This window comes from Microtus ochrogaster, chromosome 1 (assembly GCF_000317375.1).
Source record: "Microtus ochrogaster isolate Prairie Vole_2 chromosome 1, MicOch1.0, whole genome shotgun sequence".
Lineage (NCBI taxonomy): Eukaryota > Metazoa > Chordata > Mammalia > Rodentia > Cricetidae > Microtus > Microtus ochrogaster.
In genome coordinates this window covers 21,303,269-21,330,910 of record NC_022009.1, presented here as the reverse complement: position 1 = coordinate 21,330,910, position 27,642 = coordinate 21,303,269, and the positions used below count along the sequence as shown (strand labels likewise).

Genomic DNA, 27,642 nt, shown 5'->3' with positions numbered 1-27,642 from the left:
CTAAGAGCCTGGACTTCGCAGGCTGCTGGACTCGATCATCCTTGTCTTTGCACAGGTACGGCTTCTTTGAAGGGGAGTTTAAAATTGCAACAGCTTTTTACTGGAGGCCAGTGCCTCGTCCCTGGCCCTGGTGAGCACATGCTGTCCCACTGAACCTGGACCCTGGCTTCCTCGTCTGTAAGATGGCACTGATATAAACCATGCTATTTATTCCCTCTCCTTTATGAATTGTTACAGGGATCAGATAAAATGTGAGCTACCAAGGATGTTATTTATATTAGGGTTCTTGGGGAAAAAGAACATTCAATGGGTAATTGCTTAAATGGGGAGCACTGTGCCTACTGCATGTTTGAGACGAACAGAACAGTCATTAGGACACAGAAAGCTGTGTTCAGTCAAGGCCAAGGCCTCTGGTCAGACATTCACAGTCCCAACAGGAAGGGAGCCAGATATAGTGGCATATTTGTGCTTTAATAAATAAAGCTTGCCTGGAGATCAGAGGGCAAAGCAGTCACACTAGACAGCCATACAGGCCAGGGTGTGGTGGCACACACTTTTTATCCCCAGACTCAGGAGACAGAGGCCAAAGGATCTCTTGAGCTCAAGGCTACCCTGGACTACCCAAAGATTGAGCCAGAATCAGATCCAGGTGGTGGCGGCTCACACCTTTAATCCCAGTGTCTCAGCACTAGGAAGGTGGAGGTGAGCAATTTGGCTGGGCAGAGAGGAATATAAACTGGAAGAGACAGGAACTCAGAGGTGTGAGGATTCATGGAGACAGGATCTCATTCGTCCCTTAGGTCTGAAGATTTGGTAGAGATCTGTCTCTGGGTTCTTATTCGTGCTCCAGCCAGGACTATCAATCCCTCCCCACTGCTCCACTGCCAGGGACAAGGAGGTTGGAGAGGTCTAGAGAGCAGACTCCTAGTGCAGGAGCAGAGGGTGGCAGTGGGGTCACAGAGCAAGCTGGCCTCAGGGTCTCTGCCAGTAGGGATTTCCTTGGGCAGACCCATGCTTCCCCAGCTTAAGGGAGCAAGAGCTGATTCAGATGCGGAAACAGCACATCACACAAACCTCTTTTTACTTTATTGAAATAGTTAGTAGAAAGGACTTTAACACTATTCATAAACTGCAGTTCCAAGATTATAAAAAAATCAAATTTGGTCTTGGGCTTTAGAACACTCAAGTCACTGTAACAGAAGCTGCTGTCCCTTCCATCCTGGAAAACTCAAGAAGGCACGAGGATTGTTTGAAGCTAGAGCACTTGAAAAGCTCCATCTACACCCCCCCTTTTTTTTTTGCTTTTCGAGGCAGGGATTTTCTGTGTAGCTTTGGAGCTTGTCCTGGAACTAGCTCTTGTAGACCTGCCTGCCTCTGGCTCTCCGACTCTATCTTCCCCTTCAAATGCCTTGCACAGTAACAGAAGACTCCAGAACTCACTGGCACTGTCTGAGAAGGCAGTGTGTAATGAATGACTTCAAAGCCAGTGAGTCCTCAGACACAAAGCCAGTAAATACCTCTCATGACAAGGCCTTTCATGCTCCGAGGCCACAATTTAACTGTTGCTTTACTGAAGTTATTCCTAATATGCTGATTGGAATAAAACTATACTTTGCTTTATGTATATGGGTATTTTGCCTGCATGTGACGTCTACACATGAATGCCTGGTCCAGGGGAAGAAGAGGGTGTTGGCTTCTTGAACTGGAGATGAAGACGGTTGTGGGCTGCCATGTGGGTGCTGGGAGTCAAACCCAGGTCCTCTGGAAGAACAGCCAATGCTCTGAACAGCTGAGTCATCACTCCAGCCCCCCAAGCCAACCATTTTGCACTGCCTGCGAACTAGGATACCATCTGAATACATCAAGCACCACTTAAAAAACTCCTCACTAGAAACGGAAGCTGCCGTTCACTCCCACCTGCCTTCCTCCAGATCGCTTGGACAGAATGAGCTGTAGGAGAAACAGTAAAGGTCCTGCTGGACAGCCATGAGCAACCCTGGGGATCCCTGGGCACCCCCAAGGCGAGGAGAAAAGGCCACACTAGGAATGTTGGCCTTAGAGGTGGGGCATGGGGAAGGTATGGTTCTGAGCAGCTGGGCATCATGGAGGCTCCAGATTCTTGTGTAGCAGTCTTGGCCCACTAGGAAAGAGGGAAGACAACACAGCAGGTCAGAGACTGCAAAGACATGTAGACACGCTCTTCGGACCTCTCAGGCCCAATGGTGGGAGGTATTTCTACTAATCTATTCTTAAAATTAAGACCATGAGTCGGAACTCCGGGCAGTGGTGGCGCACGCCTTTAATCCCAGCACTCAGGAGGCAGAGGCAGGTGGATCTCTGTGCTCTGTGAGTTCTAGGCCAGCCTGGTCTACAAGAGCTAGTGCCAGGACAGGCTCCAAAGCTACAGAGAAACCCTGTCTCGAAAAACTAAAAAAAAAAAAAAAAAAGACCATGAGTCAGTCTGTTGCTCCAGAACCCGAACTAGCTGCAGGTGTGCAAAGTACCAAGGATAAACTGGCTGTCACACAGCAGCCGCTCATGGGTAAGGATTCTTCAAGTGGGAGTCCAGCCCACCTGATCTAGATGCCAGGCAGCTGGGTTCCTTTTGATGAACTAAGCAGGAAGATCTCTCAACTTTGTTACATCCTGGCAGAGCAGATGACAGCTATTTCTGGTTGAAGAATTCAAGTTAAGTCTGCAAGACTCTTAGTTCTGAGCAAATTGTCATGGAACACAATGGGTTGTGGCACCTAGATGCTCCATGCTCCTAGAGATCTGTGGGGGCTTCAGCAATCAGATTTCAATTGAGCACTTAGTGACTGTAGAACCATAGTGTGCCTCAGCAGAGGATGCACTTGAAGTATGGGATTTGCTTTGGCAGCTGTGCAGACATCTGTGCCTGGTGAGGGACAATTGTCTATATTCTGTCAATCATGTTTTAAATTAACGCTGATTGGCCAGCAGCCAGGCAGTAAGTCAGGCGGGACAACCAAACAGGAAGTAGAGGTGAGGCAATGAGAACAGGAGAATTCTGGGAAGGAGGAAGCCCATTCCTTTCCAGTTCTGTCTGGACACCGAAGAAGCAGGATGTGACCTGCCCCACTGAAAAAGGTGCTGAGCCCTGTGGCTAACATATACTAGAATAATGGGCTAATATAAGTTATAAGAGCTAATACAATGCCTGAGCTAATGGGCAAACCAGTTTATAACTTATGTAGACCTCTGTGTGATTTTCTTTGGGATTTATTGGGAACTGGGCAGAACAGAAAACCCCAAAAAGCAGGCCCCCCTGTAACATGTGCCTAGCTCTCAGCAAGGCTTATCTTCTATACATCTAAAGTCCTAGCACTGTGCTGCTGCTTAGCCAAGAATTTAACAGGGAATGAGTGCTGTCTGTAGAGACATTAGCACACGTGGGCCTTCAAGACAGAACATGTCAAGGGCCTACAGTTCCATAAACACAAACACTGGTTTTTGTGCAGTGGCCTGGACACAGTACCATCTTTAGTTACTTTAACTCCCTCAGGGCTTGGTGGCCAGACAGCTGCACTTCCCCTGTAGATCATGGGTAATGTTAAAAGGCTAGGATCTCAGCATCCTCTGACAGGAATGGCAGGACGGGCAGTGTTTAGACAAGATGATGCCTGATGGAATCCTGCCGTGTTTTGATGTTCATCACCTGCCTGTTTCTGAGGTAATGCTGTCAGTGGCCCATAATTCCCATTGTTCAGTGCTAGTTTTACCACTTTTCCCTCTGCTGTTTAAGAGGCGGGAGCCCTCACAGAGATCTCCCGTTCCCCACGCACCTGCCACCAGAATTCCTTCCTCCTCGTGCACATGCAGGGGCAGGTAGGCATACTCATTCACGTGACCTTCATACTGCCGCACACATTTAGTGGCCCTCAAGTCCCATAGCTTGATCTGGGAGAGAGAGCACGGGGGTTACTTGGGAAGGCCTAACAGGTACGTAGCTGGGAGGATGAGGTGATCTTCAGTGGCCTTTTTAGAATATGGAGACTGGAGCCTCTAACTCCTAAAGCTTGAGTTCATCAAATCACAGAACTAGAGGCCCTTCTGTACTTTATTTTTTTTAAGATTTATTTATTTACTATGTATACAATGTTCCTCTTGTAGGCCAGAAGAGGAAACCAGATCTCATTGCAAATAGTTGTGAGGCACTATATGGTTGTTGGGAATTGAACTCAGAACTTCAGGAACAACAGCTGAGTCATCTCTCCAGAACCCTAACTGCTCTATACTTCTATGGAGGCAAGATTAAGCTCACATGGAGCAGCAATCCCCATCCTGGCGTCTTGGTACCAGGGTCTCTCAGAGGCCGGCAGTCAGGATTGCCTACCTTTCCAGCCATGTCTGATGCCATCAGGTATTGATCTTCCTTGAGGACCCGCACAGAGGTCACTGCTGACTCATGGAAAATGTGGGTGGCCTTCCAGCTTTTGGCTTGACTTGGAGAACGTAGGTCAATGGCAAAGATCTCCCCAGAGCGACAGCCATTGAACAGTAAGGGAGTCTGTGGAGAGAGGGTCAGCGCCCAGTTTTTACCACCTGTGCCTAAGGATGGAAGGGTGTGTCCTGCCTGGCATTAGGGTTGGTAGGAGTTTGGGTCTCAATGGATTTAGAAGGGAGGCTGAGTTCTTGTGAGCGGGTAGAAGACATGGACCCTGTGTTTCTTCCAGTGTCCACCTTGTGGTGAGCCTCTAAGTGCTTGAAGGTAGCTCCACTGTCCGACCCTTTTTCTTTCTTCCTCCCTCCCTTCTTCCTTTCTTTGAGACAAGGTATTTCTATGTAGCCCTGACTGTCCTAGAACTCGCTCTATAGATTCAGAGATCTGACAGTTCGAGGCCAGCCTGGTCTACAGAGTGAATTACAGGACAGCAAAGGCTACTCAGAGAAACCTTGTCTTGGTAAAGCAAGCAAACAAATAAACAAACCCTGCTGGGCATGGTGGCATACACACACCTTTAATCTGAGCACTCCTTAGGCTGAGACAGAGGGATCTCAAATTCAAAGATAGCTTGGCCTACAAGTGAGTTCCAGGCCAGCCATGGCTACATAGTAAGATTCTGTCTCAAGTAAACCAAATCAAATCAAACCAACCAATAAAAAAAAAATCACAAACAAACAAAACAACAAAGTACCCACTGATCATTCCCATGCCTTTTTTCTTGTAAAAGCAGCGGCCCAGATGCTATACCACGGAAACCCAGTTTGACTCCCACAACACGTCAATCTAGGGATGTTCTGTTATACCCTTCCTGATCCAACCAACCTTCATTGCAAATTGCTGAGTCAAGACATCACTGCTGGTCCCATATGACTGCCGGTGTCCTGTCACCACGTTGGTCAACAGGACCCTCCGAGACAATCCTTGTGGAGACAAGAAATGGGTCCCAGAGGTCAGAGATGCTGGCAGTCTGGGGAGAGGACCGCTGCGTGGGACCTTCAGGTCTGTGGCCAGGACTCACCTGTACTGAAGCAGTTATCTATCTGGGTGTTCTGGGACCAGGCACAGGACCAGGCACCAGGGATCCGGAAACTGCAGAGCATGCCAGGCTGGTCTGTACCTGCAAAGGAAAACAGGACTGCCGTCCAGGCCCAGTAACGTCTCTCCATGTTACCAGGCTAGCAACCACCAGATCTGGGACATCACTGGGAGAAGCTGTTCTGTGGTCTGGATGTCTCCCACAGTCCAGATTTGCAACAACCACCCCAAGTCAAATGCTGAAAAATTTCAGGGATGGAGCCTTTGGGAAGTGATGAGGATCTGGTGAGCTCATGTCTCCAAAGTGGTAACGGTGCATTTACAGTAGAAAGACATCAGCAATTAATGGACTGCCCTCCCCAGAGGCTGGCATGTGCTGCTGGAATTCCTAGCCTCTAGAACTCTAGGACCAAGACAGGGACCTTTACTGGATTTTGTGGTAACTAGAGAATGATTTGGGAGCAACTCGTGTCCTCAGTCCAGACTGTGGCCTTCACAGTGCTAACAGCTGTCACAGGGCGGTGTGGTGTCACAGGAAACGTGGCTTCAATCCTTGTCCCAACACCAACTGTGTGCTCAAGTCAAACAATGAAACTATGAACTGACAGACTCAAGGGGGAAATCCAGCCATGTGTCCACTACTCCAACTAGGAGCTAAGACACCAGCATCCCAGAAGGCTCCCCACATCCCATTCCGATTTCTACTCTTACTTCATATCGTTCCCTAAGGGAATTAATATCAAGACTTCTAGTACTGAAAAACTAGTTCTGTGGGGCCAAATTTGGCCTGTCCTCCTCTGTAAAGTGGTAAGATACATGTCCCACAAATCTGTTGGGCAGTGAGATCCTGACAGAGCTAAATGCTCTTGGCCTCATCTACTTCCGTGAGGAACGTGCTGGGGTAGGGCACTGCCTCCATCTCAGAGACCAAGCAATGTGCTTGAATATAGGAATGGGGTAGTTGTGCTTTGGGCCAGCTCTGCCTGATGTCTGCACATAGCACATACGCAGAGGTCTGCCAGAAGGAGCAATCAAACTGCATCCAGCCAGCCAGCATGGCTACCACACTCGGGAGCTTAACCAACGCCCTCTGAATGGTCGCTACGGGCAGCTCAACCCAGTGTCCTGACGTCTTGTGCTGGCTGGTCATGTGAACTTTATCACAGGTACTTTGCCCTGTTGCTGAAATGACCTCACAAAGGCTTTATAAAAAGCAGCAAACTCTAAAATGCACTGTTCCTGGGGCAGGCTCTGGGAACCCTCCCACAGCCAGTCCCATCCCATATGCTGAACCAGGGTCACCCAGCTTAGACCCTCAGGGAGACAGAGGACACAGGCCTTCCTCAAGACAAAGGAAAGGACATGTCATACCTTGGTGAGTACCGACAAACAGTGATGCTGGGAGCAGGGTGGCACAGCCTGGCGTCTCTGCGATGCCCATGAGGCACAGACTGCAAAAAATCTGTTAAGGATAGGTGTAATGGACAGGGTCTCCTCGGGGAGAAAATGGCCATCAGCACATCTCAGGAAGTCCAGATACAGCTCTTTTTACATTTCCCACATCCGGTCTCAGTTTCTTAGGAACATGTCACAACATGTCACAGTTAAGAGCTTACTCCCCGGAAATCACCAAAGAAGCAGGGTTTTCAGTTTGTTGGAGGCCAAAGTATAACATGTCTGCACATGAATTTCCCTGTGCACACGAGGAACTAAGTCTCAAGTTCAATGACAGCACATAGGCTGAAGAACTCATTAGTGAATGAATGGAATGAATAATGTCAAGTGTCATGATTGTGTGTTTAATCTTACAGAGAGAGCCCAGCTGGCAATCCCAGTAGGTTACTGTGTTTTCAGAGCAAAGGCTTGCTGAGAGGCCAGAAACCAGTGTGTTCTAAAGGCACAGGTCTGAGATATAGTCTTGTGGCTCAGTGTCCAAGTACTTCCCTTGCCAGACGGTGGTGGTGCACACCTTTAATCCTAGCACTCGGGAGGCAAAGGCAGGCGGATCTCTGTGAGTTCGAGGCCAGCCTGGTCTACAAGAGCTAGTTACAGGACAGGCTCCAAAGCTACAAAGAAATCCTGTTTCGAAAAAAGAAAATAAACAAACCAAAACAACAACAAAGTACTTCCCTCACTGCCTTCCTCAGTGTTCCCCTAATCACTACTTTCTCCCTCCGGCCTCACAGCTGGGTACCATTTTAGGACTGTGCTAATCCCTTTTACTTTACTCCTTCACCAAAGCACTGACTCTCCTGGCAGGGATACTGGGTCTATCTGGTGACCCAAGAGCCCAAGACTGTATGTCAGTGATAGAGGCAGGGTCTGGAATCTAATGCTGTTTCTAGAAATTACATACCAAGTCCCAGATGCCTGGCACATAGGAACTTCATCATCATCCAACAACAGTCAAAACAGTCAACTCTGAACTTCAGTTGCTTATGAAGACACGCTGCTCTGGACCCAGGTATAGTCTTTGTCCAGAAAGGGATCCAAGGGTACAGAATGTTCCCCCTCTGCCATCTCCACAGATGCTTAGGTTTATACCAGGTTGTGGTTGTGCATTAGACCTATCACAGGTTAAAGGATACAGGATGTGGGAATCCAAGTGACTGAGTGAGGCCCAGCACACAGAGTTCACCTGGAGAGGAAGCAGGGAGAGAGAAAACTAGGTTGACTGCCGCTCATGGGAATAATGGTCAAATGCTTTTCTAAAAAATGGCTTTTAGGGGCTGGAGAGATAGCACAGCACTTGCTGATCTTACAGATGACCTGGGTCCCGGTATCACATCCAGTAACTCCAGCTCCAGGAGATCCAGTGTCTTCTGGACACAGAGACACGTGCACATGTATGTGCGTGTATATGCATGCATACTACACATCCCTTAAAATTAAAAAAGAAACACATGACCCTACCAGCCGCCCCCTGTAGGATTGAGACTATACTCAAAGCTCTGAACACACCAGGCCAACACTTTACTACTAAGTTAACCCGTAATCCAGAGGTTCTGAACCTGGAGTCACGACCCCTTTGGGAGGGCTGTCAAGTGGTCCTTTCACAGGTCACATACCAGATATCCCGCTTATCAGATATTTACATTGTGATTCATAACAGCAAAATTACAGTTATGAAATATCAAAATAATTTTATGGTTGGAGGGTCACCACAACATAAGGACCTGTATTCAAGGGTTATAGCATTAGAGAGGTTGACATGTGATTTCTTTTTTCAGGTTTTGCTCTTAGGTACAGGAAGAAGAAGCAAACTTCTTCACCCCTTGCACACCAGGGAGGGTCCCATGCTACCCATACCCCTAAGGCAGACCTGCATTTTCTCATCTAATTTAAAGGGCCAGGAGATGAGTTTACTCTTAACCAAAGGTGTGCTGTGTCCTGCTTCACCCAGCAGGGGTTTCTTTCTTTTGTTCCTTTCTCTGCCTCCTCTGAGACAGGAAAGAAAATATAGCTAGGCTCACTGTGTAGCTCAGGCTAACTGCAAGCAAATAGCAACACTCCAGTCTCAGCCATCTGGTGCACTGAGATTCTAGCTGGCTCCCCAAGTCATTTTCAACCATGTGGCTCATGTCCCTTTTGAACAGGAAGTCACAGCCTCTTGGATGCAGTTTAAAAGTTGCCATTGGTCAGAGAGCACCTGACATGTGTGATGTCCAGAGACTCCATCCAAACTATGACCACTGCAGCTCACATTCCAGGGGCCACGCCCCTCCACATCAGTTCTGATCCTTTAGAAAAGAATGCCCCGATGGCCAGTGAAGGCACATACCCCATCCCATCCACCTCAACTAAATTTGTCTCCCAACTGAAGATGCTCTGGGCCTTCTTTTTCCTGTGGGCTCTCAGGCACTAACAAGCCATTTGTCCCTCAGAAAGGTAAGACAGCTTTTCCTGCATTCTTCATAAAGCTCCTTTCCCTCTCTGAATGTAGGCAACTACAGCAGGGCCCTAGGCCCAAAGGCAAGCAAGCTGCAAGGCTGGAGCGGCAGGACCTACCTTCCTGTTGGTGAAGTAGAGGTTCTCATGCATGTGCACCGTGAATGTGGGGGCCTGCAGACCCTGCAGGTTGATGATGCCATACTTGGAGCCTCCAATTTTGACATCATTCACTGTGAAGAGGCGGTCACTGCTAGTATCTGCCTGGAGGGAAACAGGCTATATATAAGTGATCTCTCAGGCTGAGCCATGCGGCTGCCTAAGCTCCTCTCCATGAGGGAATATGGCAGGGACCTAACTTAAGTGATTTCGAGCAAAGCCCAGAGTCTGCCCTGCCATTTCTGACGCATGGGTGAAGAAGGTAAAGAGAGTGTGTGGCCAGGAAGTCTGGTGTCATCAGTGAGTCCCTCAGAACTGAGTCTGGGAGGATCTTAATGTTGGCCCAGAGGATATACCACATCCCACCACGAAAGCCATAAACTGTTGAGTTCTATCACGAACCTCTCAGCTACATAGGGAGATCCTGCTCTATTTAATTTAAAAATACAACACAGTGCCTGTAATACCAACACTTAGGAAGCTTACTAAGGCATGAGAACTGAGTTAGAGGCCAGCCTGTGGCACATAGTTCCCTTGTCCCCAAAAGCCCCCAAACTCCCCCGCCAACAGAGCTCCAAACAAAACACAACACTGTTAATTCAAACTAAAATCTCCATATTTATCTTTTTAAAAAATATATATACCATGTGCTTGTGTGCACAAGTGTACATGCATGCATGTACACACACGCACATAGGTGAAACTCCCCCTACTCTGCAAGCTTGAAGAGTTAACATGCTCTGATGAACCTACTAGCGGAGAGTCAAATGTGGAAAACTGCCTTCCCAGCCATAAGCCAAACAGTCGAATGTGATGCTGGGTGACAGGGAGACTCTCTACCAAAGGCACCAGCGCCAGAAGACTGCAAACTGGTGCCAGGGAGGGGCACGCAGAGACCCACTGCAGCCAAGTATCTACGGATTCGAACCACGGTGCCACTAGAAGGGCTGCAGCAGTGGGGAATCGGGGCCTGACCCCAGTACTCCTTTCATGGATAAGCTCAGCTGTCAAGGTCTCCTGGGCCAGGAGGTCTCCCATCCCGCCAGCAGGATCCTTCATGTGCAGGGTACACTCTGGCTCCCTGACAATGTTCTACTATCCTCAGACTCTAGTAGTTGGCCTTAATTTCCATCCAGCTCACATCTCAGTAAATAGAGACCTTCCACTTCCTACAGTCGATGTGATGGAGGTATATATACAGGGCCCTGCCGCTATGGTCAGGGGCACTGAGCAAAGAAACCCACTGTACTGCAGCCACTGGCACATGGATCCTGCCCACAGTGTGCACCTTTTCAGCTGGACACACCACAACCAGGGAGAAAAGATCCTCTGTTCTTATCATGTGGCTAGAGCCAGGCTTGATATCACAGGACAGGACTGAAGAGTTAGTAGTGTGTATGTACGTACGTACGTGTACACACACACACACACACACACACACACACACACACACACACACACACCCCATTAGCCAGGCTCAGTGAACACTCACAATGAGCCAGCAGTGGCAGCCGCACCTGAGCACACAGACACGTGTCACTTACCAGGATGAAGTTAAACCGGTCACTTCCCAGCGCAGAAGGATCTGAGCTCTGAATGTCTACCTTATTCCTCTCCATGCAGCTCACCCGCAGCTCATGGGATAAACTGAAGAGGGAAACAGAAATGCAGGGAGGGCATGGACACCACAGCCAGACACCTCAGTCTGATGCTGGGGTGCACTTCTGTAGAAGCACCTCCGAGGGAAGATAACTTTTTTTTTATAAAAAAAGATTTTTTATTTTATGTTTATGGTGCTCTATCTGCATGTATGCCAGAACAGGGTGTCAGATCACATTACAGATGACTCTGAGCCACCATGTGGTTGCTGGGAATTGAACTCAGGACCTCTGGAAGAGCTGCCAATGCTTTTAACCACTGAGCCATCTCACCAGCCTAAGAATTTTTTTTTTTTTGGAGACAGTTTCTCTGTGTAGCCCTGGATGTCCTGGAACTCACTCTGTAGATCAGGCTGACCTCGAACTCAGAGGTCAGGAAGATGATTTGAGTGCAGAATTTTAAGGCCAGTCTAGGCAACATAGCAAGGAGGTCATGTCTCAATTGATGAAAAAGGCAAACACCCAGGTCTCTGCCTTTTCCCACACTCTTCTCCACATCAGTTCCCACACAGAATGCTAACAACAGCTAAACAACTGAGTAGTCAGACTCTGGAGGGATCTGCTCAGTCACAGAGTACAGGTTCTCTTAGGATGATGAGACTGCCTGGGAGATGAACCCACTGCTGAGGGGCGCGGGGTGAGTTAAAGGAGCCCAGGTGTGCAGCCACCCCCTTACTGCCCCTTTCCAGTTCAAGCAGAAGAGCCATTTCTGCATAGACTCCCTTCCGTCTTGGGAGGGAGTAAAGGAGGCTGTGTGCTGCCCCTGCACGGCTGGCCTTCCCTGAGGTGGGCACTGGGCTCCCTAACATGCATGGAGGGCTGTTTCTGCTTTTATCTGGAGCAAGTCTCTCCACTCCTCTTTAGAAAATGGGAGGGAGTTACTAACTTCTCTTACCAGATTTAGTTAGAGCTGCGGCAGCCACCACAAAAATACAGTTTTTGAAAATGCTAGGGACTGAATCAGACATGTGGATCAGGACTACATGAAGCTACATTCCGGCCTCCCATCACAAGCACTCTGATGAAGCTGGCACATATACACTCAATGCCACGTGTCACCATATATGGAATGAAGTCTCCACCCCTTTTTGAGGAGAGAAGAGTTACTCAGAGCTGCTTAAGATGTAGAAGACAGGGGCTGGAGAGATGGCTCAGTGGTTAAGAGCATTGCCTGCTCTTCCAAAGGTCCTGAGTTCAATTCCCAGTAACCACGTGGTGGCTCACAACCCTCTGTAAAGAGGTCTGGCGCCCTCTTCTGGCCTTCAGGCATACAGACAGAATATTGTATACATAATAAATAAATAAATATTAAAAAAAAAAAGATGTAGAAGGCAGCTGGGCGGTGGTGGCGCACACCTCTAATCCTAGCACTCAGGAGGCAGAGGCAGGCGGATCTCTGTGAGTTCGAGGCCAGCCTGGTCTACAGAGCTACAGGCTCAAAAAGCTACAGAGAAACCCTGTCTTGGGAAAAAAGATGGAGAAGGCAGAGCTGGTTGAAGGGGGGGAGGGGGGGTTGTATGATCCATAAAACCAGGGTTAGGGCAGTAGAGCTCAGATCAAGAAGCCCAGAAGGGCTGAAGAGAGATTGCTTGGGTTCAATTCCCAGCAATTCACAACTGTTTCTAACTCCAGTGCCAGGGGATCTATATCCTGCGTTCTGGGATTAAGGGTATATGTCACCAGGCTTAAATTAAAAAAGGAGGTAGGCAGTGACAGTGTATGCCTTTAATCCCAGCACTCAAGAGGCAGAAAGGCAGGGGGATTTCTGTGAGTTCGAGGCCAGTTTGGTCTACAGAGCGAGTTCCAAGATAGCCAGGGCTACATAGAGAAACCTTGTCTTGAAGAACCAAAAAGATAAAGAAAGTAGCCAATGAGCTGAAGACCTCAGTGACGAAGACTTCTCACAGAGTAGCACAAGGTGGGCTACAGAAATAAGAACAGGAGAGAACATTCAAGTCAAAATAAGGCATTGTCTTACCGGCAATAACTGGTTATGTTGAGAAGACCCAACTGGTTTTTTCGTAGGATGGAGGATGCGTTAAATCCCATTCTGGTAATTTTCTAAGTTTATTGAAAAAAACCAAAAGGAAGTTTAGTGAAGGCAGCCATGGTGGCACAGTTCAAAGTCATCCCTGGACACATATAGTACTTTCCAGTTTGGGTTATGAGACTTTGCCTTCTCTGAAGATTATCTGTGCTGTGGTTTGGGTAACGGGTATTTAGTTCCACAGGACGCAGTGAGGAAACAGGTATTAAGTGGACAGAAATTCGGTGAATAAAATTTGATGGTATTCTCTCAAAAGTCTCTCACTGGCAGGAGGAAAAACCAAGCCCAAGGCAGCCCTGTGAGTTGTGCTAGAGAGTCTGTGCCACGCCTGTCTAGGTTCACTGATGGGCAACAGGCTGATGTGTAGAGCAAGGCCAGATGCCACGGTCTATGCCAGCAAACAGAAACAGGACCCTAAGAGACATACATGGATCTACTCTACATGGGAAGTAAAAAAAGACAAGATCTCCTGAGTAAATTGGGAGCGTGGGAATCATGGAAGAGGGTAGAAGGGGAGTGGAGAAAAATATCTAGTTCAATAAAAACAATAAAAAATAAGGAAAGAAAGAAAAAGGAGTAGTAAATGGGGTTTCCTCATCATTTCCATCCAGGGAGTGTCTGACAGCACACTGAGGACCCTCGTGTTGACAACCTGCATTGGGTAGCAGGTGGGTGCAGTTGGAGGACGCACTGGGGCGCCAAGGGTGAGAGCCCACCTTTCTCTGCTTGTCCTCCTGGTCCAGCAGCTGCAGCCTTCTGCTCTCCATCTCCTTGTGGCAGATGGCCTCCTTCGTGAGGGGGTTGCAGTTGTTATGACCGGGGAGTAAACGGAAGTAGCGGTTCTTTTCAGGGTCAAAATAAAAGCCTGGAAGTTCTTTAAGAAAAAGAAGTCAACTGACTAAATTAAAACACTGACCCACCCAATAATAAAGTCTGTGTGTCTGTTCCGCTGTTTGAGGGAGTCACAGCCAGTCACTGAGTTCTGTACTGGGGAGAACATCTGCCCCAGAAGCATTATTCCCCACACTTGGCACCTTCCTTCAGCAGATCAATCTGCCTTTAGAATTCCCTCAAGCTAAGGATGGACTCCCAACCCCCCAACAAGAAGAGATACATCTAAGCCCTGGCTGAGGAAGGGCTGTCAGGAAAGACTCACTGCCTGCTGAGGACAGGCTAGGGGCCCTACCCAGATTACTGCTTACCTGGTGCAGACGACTCTTCAGCTCTGCTGGATGAGGTTGATGGGACCTCAGCATCATGGTGGCCAGAATCTTGTGGGCTCTGTGATGTCCCTGCAGTGTCCCTGTTGGCGTACAGTTGTGAGAATATGAGTGTGTGTGCTCAGGAAGGCCAAAGGACAGTCTTGTGTGTCAATCCTTTGGGGCTATCCATCTTTTTGAGACAGGATCTCTCATTGGCCTGGAACTCACAAAACAGATGGGGCTGGCTGGTGAGCCCAGGGATAGATGGGGAGTGCAAGCACATGATGCCACACCTGGCTTTAAAACATAGGGCCCAGGGAATCAAACGAGCCCATCCCCCAGACCAGTTCTCAGTCTGACTGTAGGTCCTACTTGAGAAGGTCTGAGCCTTCACCTGACCTTTGTGATTATTTGGGGAACATGGATACCTACTGTGAACACGCTAAAACAGGGCCAGCCTCTCTTTCTTCTCATGACACCTGTCAAAGGAATCCCTTTTCTTCTCACTTGGGCATTTTTTTTTTTTTTTTTTTTTGGTTTTTCAAGACAGTGATTTTTTTCTGTGTTGCTTTGGAGCCTGTCCTGGAAGTAGATCTTGTAGACCAGGCTGGCCTTGAACTCACAGAGATCCACCTGCCTGCCTCTTTAGTGCTGGGATTAAAGGTGTGCGCCACCACCACCCTGCTCACTTTTGCATGTTGTGAGATCTTTCGGAACTTTCCAGGATGAAAAGAAAATCAGAAATCTTTGCCAGTAAGAATGCTACTAGCTGGGCTATCTATCCTCAGCAGCACTTACAAAGCCAGATGAGTTTCATTCCTCTTGGCTTCATCAGCAGAAGAGTTTAAACTGTATCCGGCTAGACAACCTTACAGATGGAGAAACTGGGATTCTGGGAACAGAGGTAATTTCCTCCATAACGACAGGATGGAAGTGTGGCTAACACACTGAATTTATGAAGTCACTAGTGGTCTCTGTGGCAATGACAGGTTGAAATGCAGGGTGAGAATCCTGAGATAATCCTTCTCCCCACACACAATGAAAGGAGGTTTGCAAAGCTGGGCTGAGGGAAGCAAAGAGCAGCCTGTGTTCTATCAGCACTGACGCTGTGCACAGCTGTAGGGAAAATTATGTTCTCTTTTTCTGCCCATCTGTATCAGCAGGAGGATGGATTAAGTGTCATGACAAATGTTAGTCTTTCTCATCCAAGGGCTGCTGATCCATTTTTTTTTCCAGAGCCCAGAAGGTGGCTGTACCCAGCAGGTTTCCAAGACACTCTGCCAAAACTGGGCTGGGACTCTCATAGATCAATCCTGCTACCTAATTTGGCTTGTGGGAAAGGCTTGGGGCCCCAAAAGTACCCATGGCTCTCCTAACAAAACATACTAACATTGGGTGTAGTGCTGAACTTTCTACATTATGGGCCAAATTAGAAATTTACACCCAATGAGACCCACTGTGTGCTGAGGGCTCCAAGGGCCAGGCAGCTTATTAAGGGTTTTTATACAGTTAAGCCAGGGTGGGGGCTTATGGGTCAGAGCCCCACTCACATGGTGAAGAAAGAACTGAATCCCCAAGTTGTCCTCTCACCTTCACATGTATGCCATGACACGCACGCATGCGTACACACACGCGCGCGCGCGCACACACACACACACACACAAACACAAACACACACACACACACAAAAGGACTAACATGTAACTGGCATGTGTGCTGTAAAGAGGAAGCAACCTGTGAACCCAAGGGCTGCATGAAGAATTCCTACTGTCAGAAGTCCTGGGAGCCCTCACCCAAGGCCGGGTGGGGACAGGGGGCTCTTGTTCTGAGACAAGGATGTTTGTACCCCCTTCATGAGGGATAATAAATGAAATGTGGAAAATGTTACACCGGTACTTAACTATAGTCTAAGATGAGCAGGCACACAGCAGTCACTGCTCTCTTCTCTGTGTATGTTTTTGTATAGAAGATTTAGTATGCCAGAGGCAGGGGTTGTGGGGGTGTGGGGGAGTGGTGGTGGTGGTGCACGCACTATGAGTTCAAGGACAGTCTGGTCTACAAAGAGGTCCAGGGGGGACTGGAGAGATGGCTCAGTGGTTAAGAGCATTGCCTGCTCTTCCAAAGGTCATGAGTTCAATTCCCGGCAACCACATGGTGGCTCACAACCATCTGTAATGAGGTCTGCTCTGCTGCCCTCTTCTGGTCTGCAAACACACACAGACAGACTATTGCATACAAAATAAATAAATAACTATAAAAAAAAAAAGAGAGAGAGAGAGGTCCAGGGCTGTCAGAGCTATATAGAGACAGACAGACAGACAGAGACACACACATACCAAAAAACAAAAAAACCTTGTAGTCCACATAAAGATTTGCATATATTATGTAGATATGCAATATACTATATACATCTATATAAGCAACATGCATGTTAACTACATATTTTCTAAATCCTTTTCCAGGACTTCCACTAAATCGCCCCAGAAAGGTTTTTTGCCCCTCCCAAATGGAAAAGCAGGTCTCCAGTTGTGCCAGAAAATTACCAGCAGTCTTCTGGCTGGCATTCTGGTCAGAAGCCAGTGGCCACGAAACAGACCATGGCTGTGCCCTCACTCTCCAGAGCAGCGGGCTGATGACAACACGGCAAGCTTTCGAGCCTGCTGGCTTCACTGCTGACTCACTCTGAGAGGCGAGCACACGTGTGTGTGTGTGTGTGTGTGTGCGTGTGTGTGTGGGGGCGGGCACTGTACACAACAGCAGAGCAGCACTGGACAAAACTGGCTCCCGACCTGGGCACTTGCCTTTCACTAGGGCCACTCTGCTCCAAGGCAGGGCTCTGCTGGTGGCTCCGCTCACGTCGTCTCCTGCTCTGCCAGATGCTTCTACCCATTTCTGCTCCTGGAAGAGAAATCAGAACATCAGACACCCTGGCTGTGTGCTCTCCCATGCTCATGATGGTCACTGGTGGGGCTGCCACACAAGCCTTCCCTAAAAAGCCCGCCTCTAGCACTTTTCCTACCAGTGCCCCACGTGATCAGAATACCTTAACTCTTTCCACATCTTCTCCACAAACACTTATGTAATTCTTTTTCATCCTCCCCCCGCCCCCACATAGGGTCTCTCTGTGTGTGTAGCCCTGGCAGTCCTGGAACTTGCTCTGTAGAATGGTTAGGCTGGCTTCAAACTCAGAGCCTGTGCCACCAACTGCTCGACTCTGTGTGAATTCTTACTCATCTTGAAGAAAGAAACAACTTTCTTGGTGCCTTTCCAAGACGCCCTCCTCACCTAGATGTCATTCTTCCTTGGAGACATCACAGATGTCTAGTTCATATTTAATGGCTCCCTCTCATCTCTGCTGGTGCTCCCTCTCTAATCCAAGCTGCAGAAACACTCTGGAAGAGTGATCTACACGTAAATTCGATGTCTTTATTTCCCCATCCCCAGCATTCTGCAAAAATGCTCTTGCATTAGCAACTAATGCTCCTTAGAGGCAAAGGTGGGGAGTCTCCTGCAGTTGGCTTTGAATGGCCAAAAGCCTGCACTTGGGAGGCAGAGGCAGTGAGGTCACTAGGTTAAGGCCAGCCTAAGGCTGCCCAGTGAGTGAGAGTCTCGAACGAACCCAGCAGTTATGAGAGCGTGCATTGCTCTTGCAGCACTGAAGGTCAGTTCCAGCACCGACATCGGGTGGCTCATAACCACTTGTTAACTCCAGCTCCAGAGGATCCAAGGTTCCTTCTGGCTCCGGAGGGCACCCACCCTCACATGCGCGTTAAAGAAAAAGCTGGGGTCTGGTGAATTGCTCAAACGTGTCCTAACGGTGCTCCTCACCAAATCTGAAGAGACTCTGAACCAGGACCCAATGGTAGAATTAACTCCAAGTTGTCCTCTGACTACCACATGCACGCCAAGGCCTTCTTCCAGCACCTACTGCACACAGTACACGGACATTCATGCAGGCAGACACCCATACACATAAAATAAAAAGAAAACTTAGGCCTGGTGGTAGGTACTCTTGTTACCCCCAACATGGCAAGGTAAGCAGGAGGGTCGAATGTTGAAGGCTGCCTATCCTTTGGATAGATATATCCAATCTATACAGGGAGATTAGGATCAGCCTGCGCTATCAAGACCCTCAAAAACAAAAAGCACCCCTTAACAAACAAAACAAAAAAAAGAAAAACAAAAACCCAGCTCATATTCAAGGATGAAAAGTATGTTTTCCCGAAATGCAAGTTCACTCTCAAGATCCATATTGTGCTTTATATCCACATTTATTTGTCCATTTTAAACGTTGTTTATATATTCCTGTCTGGGATGTGAATTCCTTTTTATTTAGCTACAGTGCTGGAGACCTCAGGGCCTTGCGCATGCTAGGCAAGAAATCTAATGTTTTTTCTATTCTTAGCACCTACTGACCTAGTTGGCTACATGCAAATTACTGCTGAGGAAAAACCAAACCAAACCAAAACAATAACAAAACCTGTGGCTAGGTACTCTTTTCCTTTTTTTTTTTTTTTTTGTTTTGTTTTTGTTTTTCGAGACAGGGTTTTTCAGTAGCTTTGGAGCCTGTCCTGGAACTAGCTCTTGTAGACCAGGCTGGCCTTGAACTCACAGAGATCCGCCTGCCTCTGCCTCCTGAGTGCTGGGGTTAAAGGCATACGCCACCAACCACCTGGCAAAGTTTATAATCTTAAATATGAAAAGATCACACATGATTATGGAGGGTATTTAAATGCCCAGGAGCACAATAATTTATAATCCTTACTTCCATTCACCAGAGTTTCCTTTAATTAACGCTGCTTTCAGTAGCATTTCATTTTGCGATAACAAGCTACTATGAAGCTGTGCAATTTAAGAATCTAGAGTCTAAGGCATCTTGAGATAAAAATGGAAATGGGGAGAAACAAGTGTGCTTGAAATTACCCCACCCTACATCCTACATTCACCAGCTGTTGGCCTTAGTTGCCAGGTGGGTACCTGCCCTGTCCAGTGTGGCCCATGAGTGAACCAGGAGGGAGATGGGAAAAAGCAGATTGTTCATTAGGAGTTCCGTCCAGTGTAAAAAATAAAATAAAGGGCTGGAGAGATGGCTCTGCAGTTAAGAGCACTTGCTGCTCTTGCAGAGGATCTGAGTTCAAACCTCCTGTAACTCAGTTCCAAGTGATCCAACACAGCGTTCTGGCCTTTCAGGGTAACATCCACTCACACATACCCCTATCCTTATAAATTCCATCCCCGAAGTTCGCAGAAGGAGAACCACCTCCACATGCACAAAAACATTACACGACAATAATAAAATCAAACCCCACTTTACAGCATGAAAACGGAGGCTTACAGAACTAACAACAGCTAACTGACAAAGACGCATTAAAGGTGCAGGAGGGGGTCCCCGACACCTCTGGGCGCAATCACCCATAGGACAGCACCTCAATTTCCACTGTTATTTACAACTCGATTTCCAGACAGTGGGGTTTTTGACTTCTCCAGGAAGCGGATTTATTATCCCCACCTTACTGCCCTGCTCCACACGCAAGACTGTGTCTGTGGATCTCCGAGGGTTGTTGTGTTCCTCAAGGTTGCTATGGAGACCACAAAAGCACCCGGATTCTGAAGAAATGGTGTGGAAAGGCTGCCTTTCTCACTAACGCACAACTTGGTGTGCTGGGGATGGAGGCAGGTCAGCACCAGGGCTTACTAACTCTTTCATATGCCAAGCTGTACAAAACCTCAGACAAGCCACCCCTTCACCTCCCTATGTCGAAAATGATACCACTAGTGTTGGAGAGATGGCTCAGAGATTAAGAGCGCTTGCTGCTCTTCAGAAAACTCGGGTTCCATACTCAGAGCACACACAGGAACTCAGTCTCCAACTACACACAGCTTCAGCAGTCTAACACATTTGGTCTCTTCCATTTTCCACAGACCCACACACATACTAATTTTTTTAAAAAAGCCTCTTTAAAAAGATGTGTGTGTAGACCTGGCTCCGTGGTGAAGAGCACTGAGGACCTAAATTTGATTCCCAGCATCGTGCATGGCGGCTTACATCATCTGTAACTCCAGTTACCTGGGATCTGTCTGACTTCTTTTCGCCTCCATGGACACCAGGCATGCTTGCAGCGCGTGCGTGAGCGCGCGCGCACACGTAAGCCAAATACCCACACACATAAAATTAAAGCACCACAAAACAACAACCAAAACAAGAACCTCTTCCAAAATGTAATACCAAAAACTACTACTGGGCCGGTGCTCCACCACGGCCCGAATCTCAATGAAGGCGACGGCCTGGGCCGGTAGACGGGACGCTGCTGGTCCCTGGGGACCACGCAGGATCCGCCAGGCCCGGGCCCACGCCCACTCCGACCGTGTCGCACTTGCTCATTCCTCCCGCCCTTAGCCTGGCCTTCCCCGACCTCTGCCTGGGTACAGCGACACCCTCCTTCGGCACCCACGGGCGCGCCAAGCATCGGAACACGCTTACCTGCCCAGACGGTCCTCTCAGCTGCAGCACAGTCCGGCTGAAGTAGAGAGAGGCGTGCGAGGATCCGGGAAATCCTTACGATCTGTGTTGACGTAGCCCATAGGACGAAGGAGACTGGCTCTGCCGTCTCATTGGATCAGGCCTCTGTCCATCCACGCCAGCAAGGGCGGTCTTATACGGAGGGCGGGTCTTGGTACTTCCGCTTCGTCGTAGCCCGGCGTGCGTGGGGGGGGGCGAGCTCGTGCGCTGGGGCGGGGCTGGAGGTTGCTACCTGCGCTTCCAGGCACCGTCTTGGCAAACAGACGGAGTCCTTTCGCCTGCTGGTGACCGTACCTGGAAACATTTCTTTCTGCTTAGGGCCGGACTTAAGCCCGAGTTAACGTTCATGTGCTGTGGGGAGAGGTGATTGTATTGTGGAAAGAGCAGAGGAGAAGCTGAGGAGGAAAGCGAAAAAGGACGTCGTGACCGCAGAGTAACAAGGAAATTAAGAATATATTCTAATTCAATGATCTCCAGCCCAAAGTTTGTTTATACGGGCAGCATTTCCAGAATGCTATTTGGCGTGTCTGTACCAGCTAACAACACGGAGGACCACCCCAAGGAAGATGAAGTTTGTGATAGGTCAGAAGTGAGAGCAGTCTGAGGAGAGCTGGTTCAAACAGACCAGGCGAGGTGGTGACTGAAGTTTCTGCACCCCCATAAGCCTCTCCCCCGACGCAGTCCAAATCAGACCAAATCAAACCGAATTTTAAAAAGCCCAGGTTTAATGGGTAAAACGCTCCCTGATGATTTTCCAGCCCCCGGCCCCCCCCCCCCCCGAGAGGAGACGGGAAAATAGAGACCGAAAAACCACGTGTCTGTTTTCTGGGGGACAGTTTAAATACCCCGTGAAAGAGGTCTTGAGCATCTCTGGGGGAGGGGTAGTCTTTTCATTTGGCTGTCTGTCTGAGATGCGGTAGGATTTGGAGAGAGATGGGGGAGGGGACTTGGAGTGGAACTTCCACCAGAGCATTCCAGAGATTTGGGGTATATGGGTGCCAGGGACTGGGGTGAAGCTTGCACCAGAGCAGGGACCACCAAACAGTCTTGATTTTACTGTATTTGGGCGGCGGGGGTGAGGGTGGGGGGTGGGATATCCAAACCAACAGACTAGGTAGTTGGAAGTCTGTTTCAGCTACTGGTTGGAACGCAGAAGCTTTAGCAAGGTGGATGGAGAGCAGCCTCAGGAGCAGGGAAAACACGTGAGGCTCCAGGGACTGGAATGCTGTGGGGTAACAACTAAATCTGTGCTTAGGGGAAGTTTCTTGGGTGGAGCAGCAGTCGGTGCGAAGGTAGGCAGGGAGGTTACAACTGAGATACCGGGCGGGTGGATGGATGGGAGACGAATCTGGAGGAGAATCTCAGACTTGAACTCTGGGAGGAGGAAGACAGGCTTCTGTGCAAAAGCCTTGTGGTCCCTGGAGGATTGAGGAGGGGGAGGTGACTGGGGGCTTGTGAAGTGAAGGACTGACAAACAGCCAGCCGACTGGCACCACTGCCAGGCGTCACCGAATATCCACAATGAGAACAGGGTAGACATCAGTTTTGCCTTGGAAACCTGTAACACACGCATTTTACGAAGGAAACTTAGCCTGAAGCCAGCCACGGGGCCTCCCCAGCTCAGTTTTCTCTTGGTTGTAATGCTGAAAAAGGAAGGTCATAGTAAATGCCATAGCCCAGAATCAGGGCTTGGTCCATGGCTTCCAGTGACTAAGCACCTTGTGTTACAGATTTGATTTGGTGTTTAGATGGTGTATGATATCCAGATGTAACACACACACACACAGAGACCAAAACAAAGAGCGAACCTCACATCCAGGGCATGGAGACATGGCTCAGTGGTTAAGAGCACTGGCTACTCTTCCAGATGCCCTGGGTTCCCAGCACTTGCGTGGCGGCTCACAGTGTACCAGGCCTTGGCAGAAATGAAGATCTTCTAAAGAGACACCTGTGTCTCTCATTCTGCCAAATTGTTGAAACAATGGTCCCCAAAGAAATGGAAATTTCCCCAGAAACCTCATGCCGGGAGAAGGGACAGGCACCAGCCAGAGGGGCAGCTTGTCTCCCGGAATGAGATGTTACTGAGTGCCAACAACTCGTTAGACCACCTTACAGGATGAGACTGAAGTCCAGACAGTGATGGGTCTGTAGCAAAAGCCACAGCTCTCATCTTGAAGGGAACAAGAGATAGTTTATTCTGGCGTCATTGTTAGTGACCATGACCTGGGAACATATTTAGGTTAATCCAAATTCCAAGTTTCAACCTGGAAGCAGTTTAATGAAGTTTGTCTGGTTTTATAGAGCAAAGAAAGTCATGAATCAAAGCAAGGTATGTCAGAGACGGTGGTACAGCGAGGCAGGGGAAGCTTTCTACAGAGCCACGATGCTTTCTGAGTTTCTGGGTTGGTGGAAGCTAATGGTTTGCTAAATTGATAGATTCCAAAAGGTTTAGTCACAGGGTGCTAGCTTTGGTGTAGAGGCAGGCAAGGAACGGCAGTTCTGGAGGGTTAGTTTGCTCAATATATTTGTCCCTTTTTGCTATGTGCCAAGTGGAAAATCACCCTTTTCCACTTTCCACTTTTAAGTTGAACTCTTAATTGGCTTATTGAGGATGGCTGGCTGGACCTGACTTGGGGTACAACTTGGGTACCAGTCATCTGCTAACTCCAGTTCCAGGGGATCTGGCGCCCTCTACAGGCCTCCAAGGATGCCAGGCATACAGATGCTGCAGAGACATACATGCGGGCAAAACGTCCATAAAATAAAATATAAATATAAAAATTAATTTTCAGAATCTGAAACCAAGGTAAATTTCTCTTTGAAATTCAATCTGGAATAAGTCAGTATTAAATATTTCTACCTAAAAATTACCCAGGGGCTGGGAAGATGGCTCCATCTGTAAAGGGCTTGCTAGCCAAGCATGAGAACCCATGTAAAATGTTAGGTGAAGGGGTGTTTGAGTGTAAAATCCCAGCACTAGGGAGGCAAAGTATAAAGATCTCTGGGCCTTGCTGGCCCAGACTAACCCAAAGATGTCAAGCCCCAGGTCCCAGTGGGATACTGAGCCTCAAGCAAACAAACCAAAAAGCTCCCAAGGCATGAAAACCAAAGTTGACCTCTGGCCCCCATACACTTGTGTGACAGGTTAGGGGTCTTGATTGGCTTTACTTTTGCTGCCAGCTAAATACTTAAAAGACAGGAAAAATCTCAAGGGCAACAGGTGGCAGTAGAGAGACCTCAAACACACAGACAACAACAGAAGAATGTTTATTGGAAGGGACGGAACACACAAATGCAGCAGATATACAGAAAAAAAGGCCCTCTACAGAGGAGAGGGGAGGACTCAGAGGCTGGAAAATCCTGTTGCTTCTTGAGAGCCGAGGTTTTTTAGTCTCAGAAGAGTTTTAATTGGTCAGTTTGAAGAAAGATTGGGTGGTTGATTGGCCCACAATCATTTCCTAACCTGTCCTGACCAGGCCTGGAACTAGTTGAGCCAGTCCACCAGTGGGAGGCCTGCCGATAAAAAACCGAGAAGGCTTTTGTTTCCTGTTGTCTGGCTTTTGTATCAAGTCTGGAGGCTGAGGAAGAAGCCCCTCATCTTGCAAGTTCACTATCTTTTGGTGGTATTTTTTTTTAGACAGGGTCTCACTGGGCTTGCTGGCCCACATCTTTAACTCCAGCTCTCCAAAGTTAAAGGCCAGCCTATTCTACATAGTGAGTTATAGTCCAGGCAGTTTCAACAATGTAAACAATTCAGAGTCTCTAAAATCAATACCAAGGGGTTTACTCTTAGGTTACAAAACCTGGCTGCCAGGAAGATCCATCCCTGTACATGAATGCATGGAGGGGCAGCTTTCATACTGTTATGCCTCAATCTGTGGGGTCCCCACAAAAGCCAACAAGGAAACCCAGTCTCGTATGTAAAAGCAAAGAGCCTTTATTTTAATCAAGTTTGCAAACTCGGTCTCTCTGCATCTCCAACGTATTGGAATAAACGGAGAGCTCCAGCTCAATTAGAATTGGGTTTTTATTAGTAGTAAAGGTGGGGGTGAGGGGTTTCTGAGGCTCAGAACCCCTGATTGGCTGACATTTGTCTAGGGGTGTCCTGGTGAGTGTGTGCTGGCAGGTGATCCTATCTACAGCAGTTGGAATGTTAGACATTTTCTTTGGATGGTCTCTTTTTGGGTGGTGCTAGGTAATCTCAGTTTGTGGTTCTTCCTGCAACCAGGTATTGCCTCAGGGTAAACTACTGAGACTCAGGCCTCTTATTAGAATTATCCATGGCCTAGTTCTACTCTGGCAGGTGATAATGGTTGGAAGTAAAGAACTTCCTTTGGGTGACCTGCCCATACTTAGCTTATCATGACTGCCCCCCAACCTCCCCTACTGGGGACTTTGTATATTTGGGCATAACAAATACCTCATTAAACCAGACTTGTTTTGAATCCTATCTTTCATAAACCTTGATTTTAGGACAGGACAGGAATTATCATACAGAAATCCATCCATATCTTGGAGACCCGTTGTCTCCTGGGTAGATCCATTCCATGTGGTTCACCTTTAATCAAGATGTCTGTGAAGCCTTCTGACCTTCCTCTTCTCCACCCTTAGTCAAAACGGTGACGGCTCACACGACTGTACTTAATCAGGATGGTGGCAAACCACGTGTTGGTTTCCAGAACAGTTCCAATTAGGAGTTACACATTTAAGTTAACTTTTTGCTACAGATTTTTAACCATATCCAATTCATTAGCTGTTTTTTTTAATAAGGTAGAATGGCATAAAGTAATTTTAATATTATTTATACCCAAATGACATATGAATTTCTGTCATTATTATATCAGATTCAGTGGCCAGAAGTCCCAGAGGCGAATTCTGAGCCTAGGCAGCTAGTTGCAATAGTAACAGCTGAGCTATTACCAAGACAACTCAGGCAACCAAGGCCAGTCAGAAGCAAACATGAAGTGGCCACATACACTTCTACATTTAACTGAGCCTGGTGGTGTCGTTTTGTGTGGCTCCTATGTTCTCAGGAAAACATACAGGCACGGATCCATCCATCCATACAAAACAGACAGGACTTTTCTAACAGTGAGATGAACAAAACTTTACATGGGAAACAGACTTTGTTACAAATTATATAGATTTTAAACCATGGCAGATGAGCATCTTACAAATCCTGAAATCAGAGTTTACAGCATGGAGCTATAGGGATAGAAGATTTTTTAGGAGTGAGGAAGTAGAACCTCAGAGGTCAGGGATTTTGGAAGTGTAGCAAAGTAAGTTTAGGTATGAGATATTAGGGGACCCTTTGTCTGTGGCAGTAGCGGTTGTTAACGATTTGTGAGAATTTGGGAATCTCAAGTTTGCCAATTTTAGCCAGTGATTTGTATTGAGGCCAAGCTGATAAAATAAAATCTGAGTCCATGGGGATGGGGGGGGGGGATTCGCAAAGATGGTCTGCAGGCTGTAAGAGCCAGAACCACGTGAAGAACAAGTGGGCTAGATCTTCAGCCATGGGTCTCCCAGGCTTCCGGGAGAGGGGGGAGAGCAGGAGAGATGTCCGTGTGGGTACAGTAGGCTGTGTGTCCATGTGGAAAGTCATGTAGGTAAGGGCAGATCAGCAGCCGCTGTAAGGGAGAACAGGCATGTGCTGGGCACGAAGCAGCTGGCCTCTCTGGCTGACGCCATGTTTTAACAAGGATGGGACATTTACGTAGTTTAGGGTGGGAAAGCAGATAGAAACAGACAAAGAGAACAAATCTGTTGAGGGAAGAATCCCAGCATGACCGGATCAAATGCCAAGAGAACCTAATGGGAACCTTTTGGCGTGCCCTGCCAAGGTATACCACCAAGAGAATACACCAGGACCAACAGAGTTAGTGTAAGAGGTTTATTGGGGGATGGGGAGAGTGGAAGTGGATAATGATATCTCAGAGTGGAGACATGAGAGGCAGGTAGACAGACGAACAGGAAAGAGGAAGGGGCAGGAGTGCGGAGCTCAAAACCCCGGGTGAGGGAGTTCAAACCATTGTACCATGTGAGACAGGCCCAATGTCTTGCATAGACAAGGCACTGGGTTTCATCTCCACTGCAAACAACACCAACAAGAACACATTAAACCTTTAATCTGGGTGCGGTGGGGAATGCCTATAATCTCAACACTCCTAAGGTACAAGCTGGAGGATTGAAAGCTAGAGGCCAGTATAGACAGCACAGTAAGACTCCCTCTCAAAAAATTAAAAGGGGTTAATAACCTAAAAGTGCGTGCTTAATGCCAAAAACTCAGGAAACAGAAAAGCATGCCACTATCATCCAAATTATGTGGGATAAATCTATCACTCTAGATAAAGGTTTGTAACAGCTGTCTTCTCCCTGGAGAATGTGGGCATGGTCCTTATTTATATACCCTTCTTCCAACTCATTTCACAGTTAGTCTTTGGACAACACTTTGTCAATCTTTGAGCATGTTCTTGATTTTTGGCACACTGTATGCCGAGCTCACCCTGTAGTTTCTTGACACCAAATTTGGGGTGAGTCATTTTCTCTGGAGCCTTCATCCTACTCCAATGGAGATTGGGGGTCTGGAAGCTGAGATGTGAACTTTCTTCCTGCTCATGGCAATTAGGGTCCCCCTTCCAGTGCTCTTTCCCTGATTACAGTTG

At 47.9% G+C, this 27,642-nt stretch overlaps 1 protein-coding gene across 2 annotated transcripts; it reads right to left on the bottom strand.

Annotated features, from left to right (window-relative positions):
• Positions 1 to 1,070: 1,070 nt before the first annotated feature.
• On the bottom strand, positions 1,071 to 20,998 carry Dcaf4 (DDB1 and CUL4 associated factor 4). Of its 2 annotated transcripts, none has more exons than XM_005343309.3 (14): positions 20,939 to 20,998; positions 17,247 to 17,355; positions 14,458 to 14,558; positions 13,972 to 14,129; positions 13,187 to 13,269; positions 11,095 to 11,197; positions 9,512 to 9,655; positions 8,092 to 8,141; positions 6,875 to 6,954; positions 5,487 to 5,585; positions 5,291 to 5,388; positions 4,358 to 4,531; positions 3,807 to 3,921; positions 1,071 to 2,140 (listed from the first exon to the last, which is right to left on the bottom strand). In XM_005343309.3, the coding sequence occupies exons 2-14, from the start codon at positions 17,345 to 17,347 to the stop codon at positions 1,908 to 1,910; spliced, it is 1,539 nt and encodes a 512-aa protein (XP_005343366.1). In that variant the 5' UTR covers positions 17,348 to 17,355; positions 20,939 to 20,998; the 3' UTR covers positions 1,071 to 1,907. The 2 variants fall into 2 exon arrangements, with proteins under 2 accessions (XP_005343366.1, XP_013203230.1); XM_013347776.2 differs by having other exon boundaries at positions 1,908 to 2,140; positions 17,259 to 17,355.
• Positions 20,999 to 27,642: the final 6,644 nt, after the last annotated feature.

Coding starts and splice junctions, on each gene's coding strand:
- Dcaf4 (XM_005343309.3), bottom strand. CDS start 17,347: ATGGGTAGAAGCATCTGGCAGAGCAGGAGACGACGTGAGCGGAGCCAC. Junction 9,656..11,094: donor ACCGGTTTAACTTCATCCTG/GTAAGTGACACG, acceptor GTTTCCCTCCAG/GCAGATACTAGCAGTGACCG. Junction 2,141..3,806: donor GGAAGGAATTCTGGTGGCAG/GTGCGTGGGGAA, acceptor CCTCTTTCCTAG/TGGGCCAAGACTGCTACACA.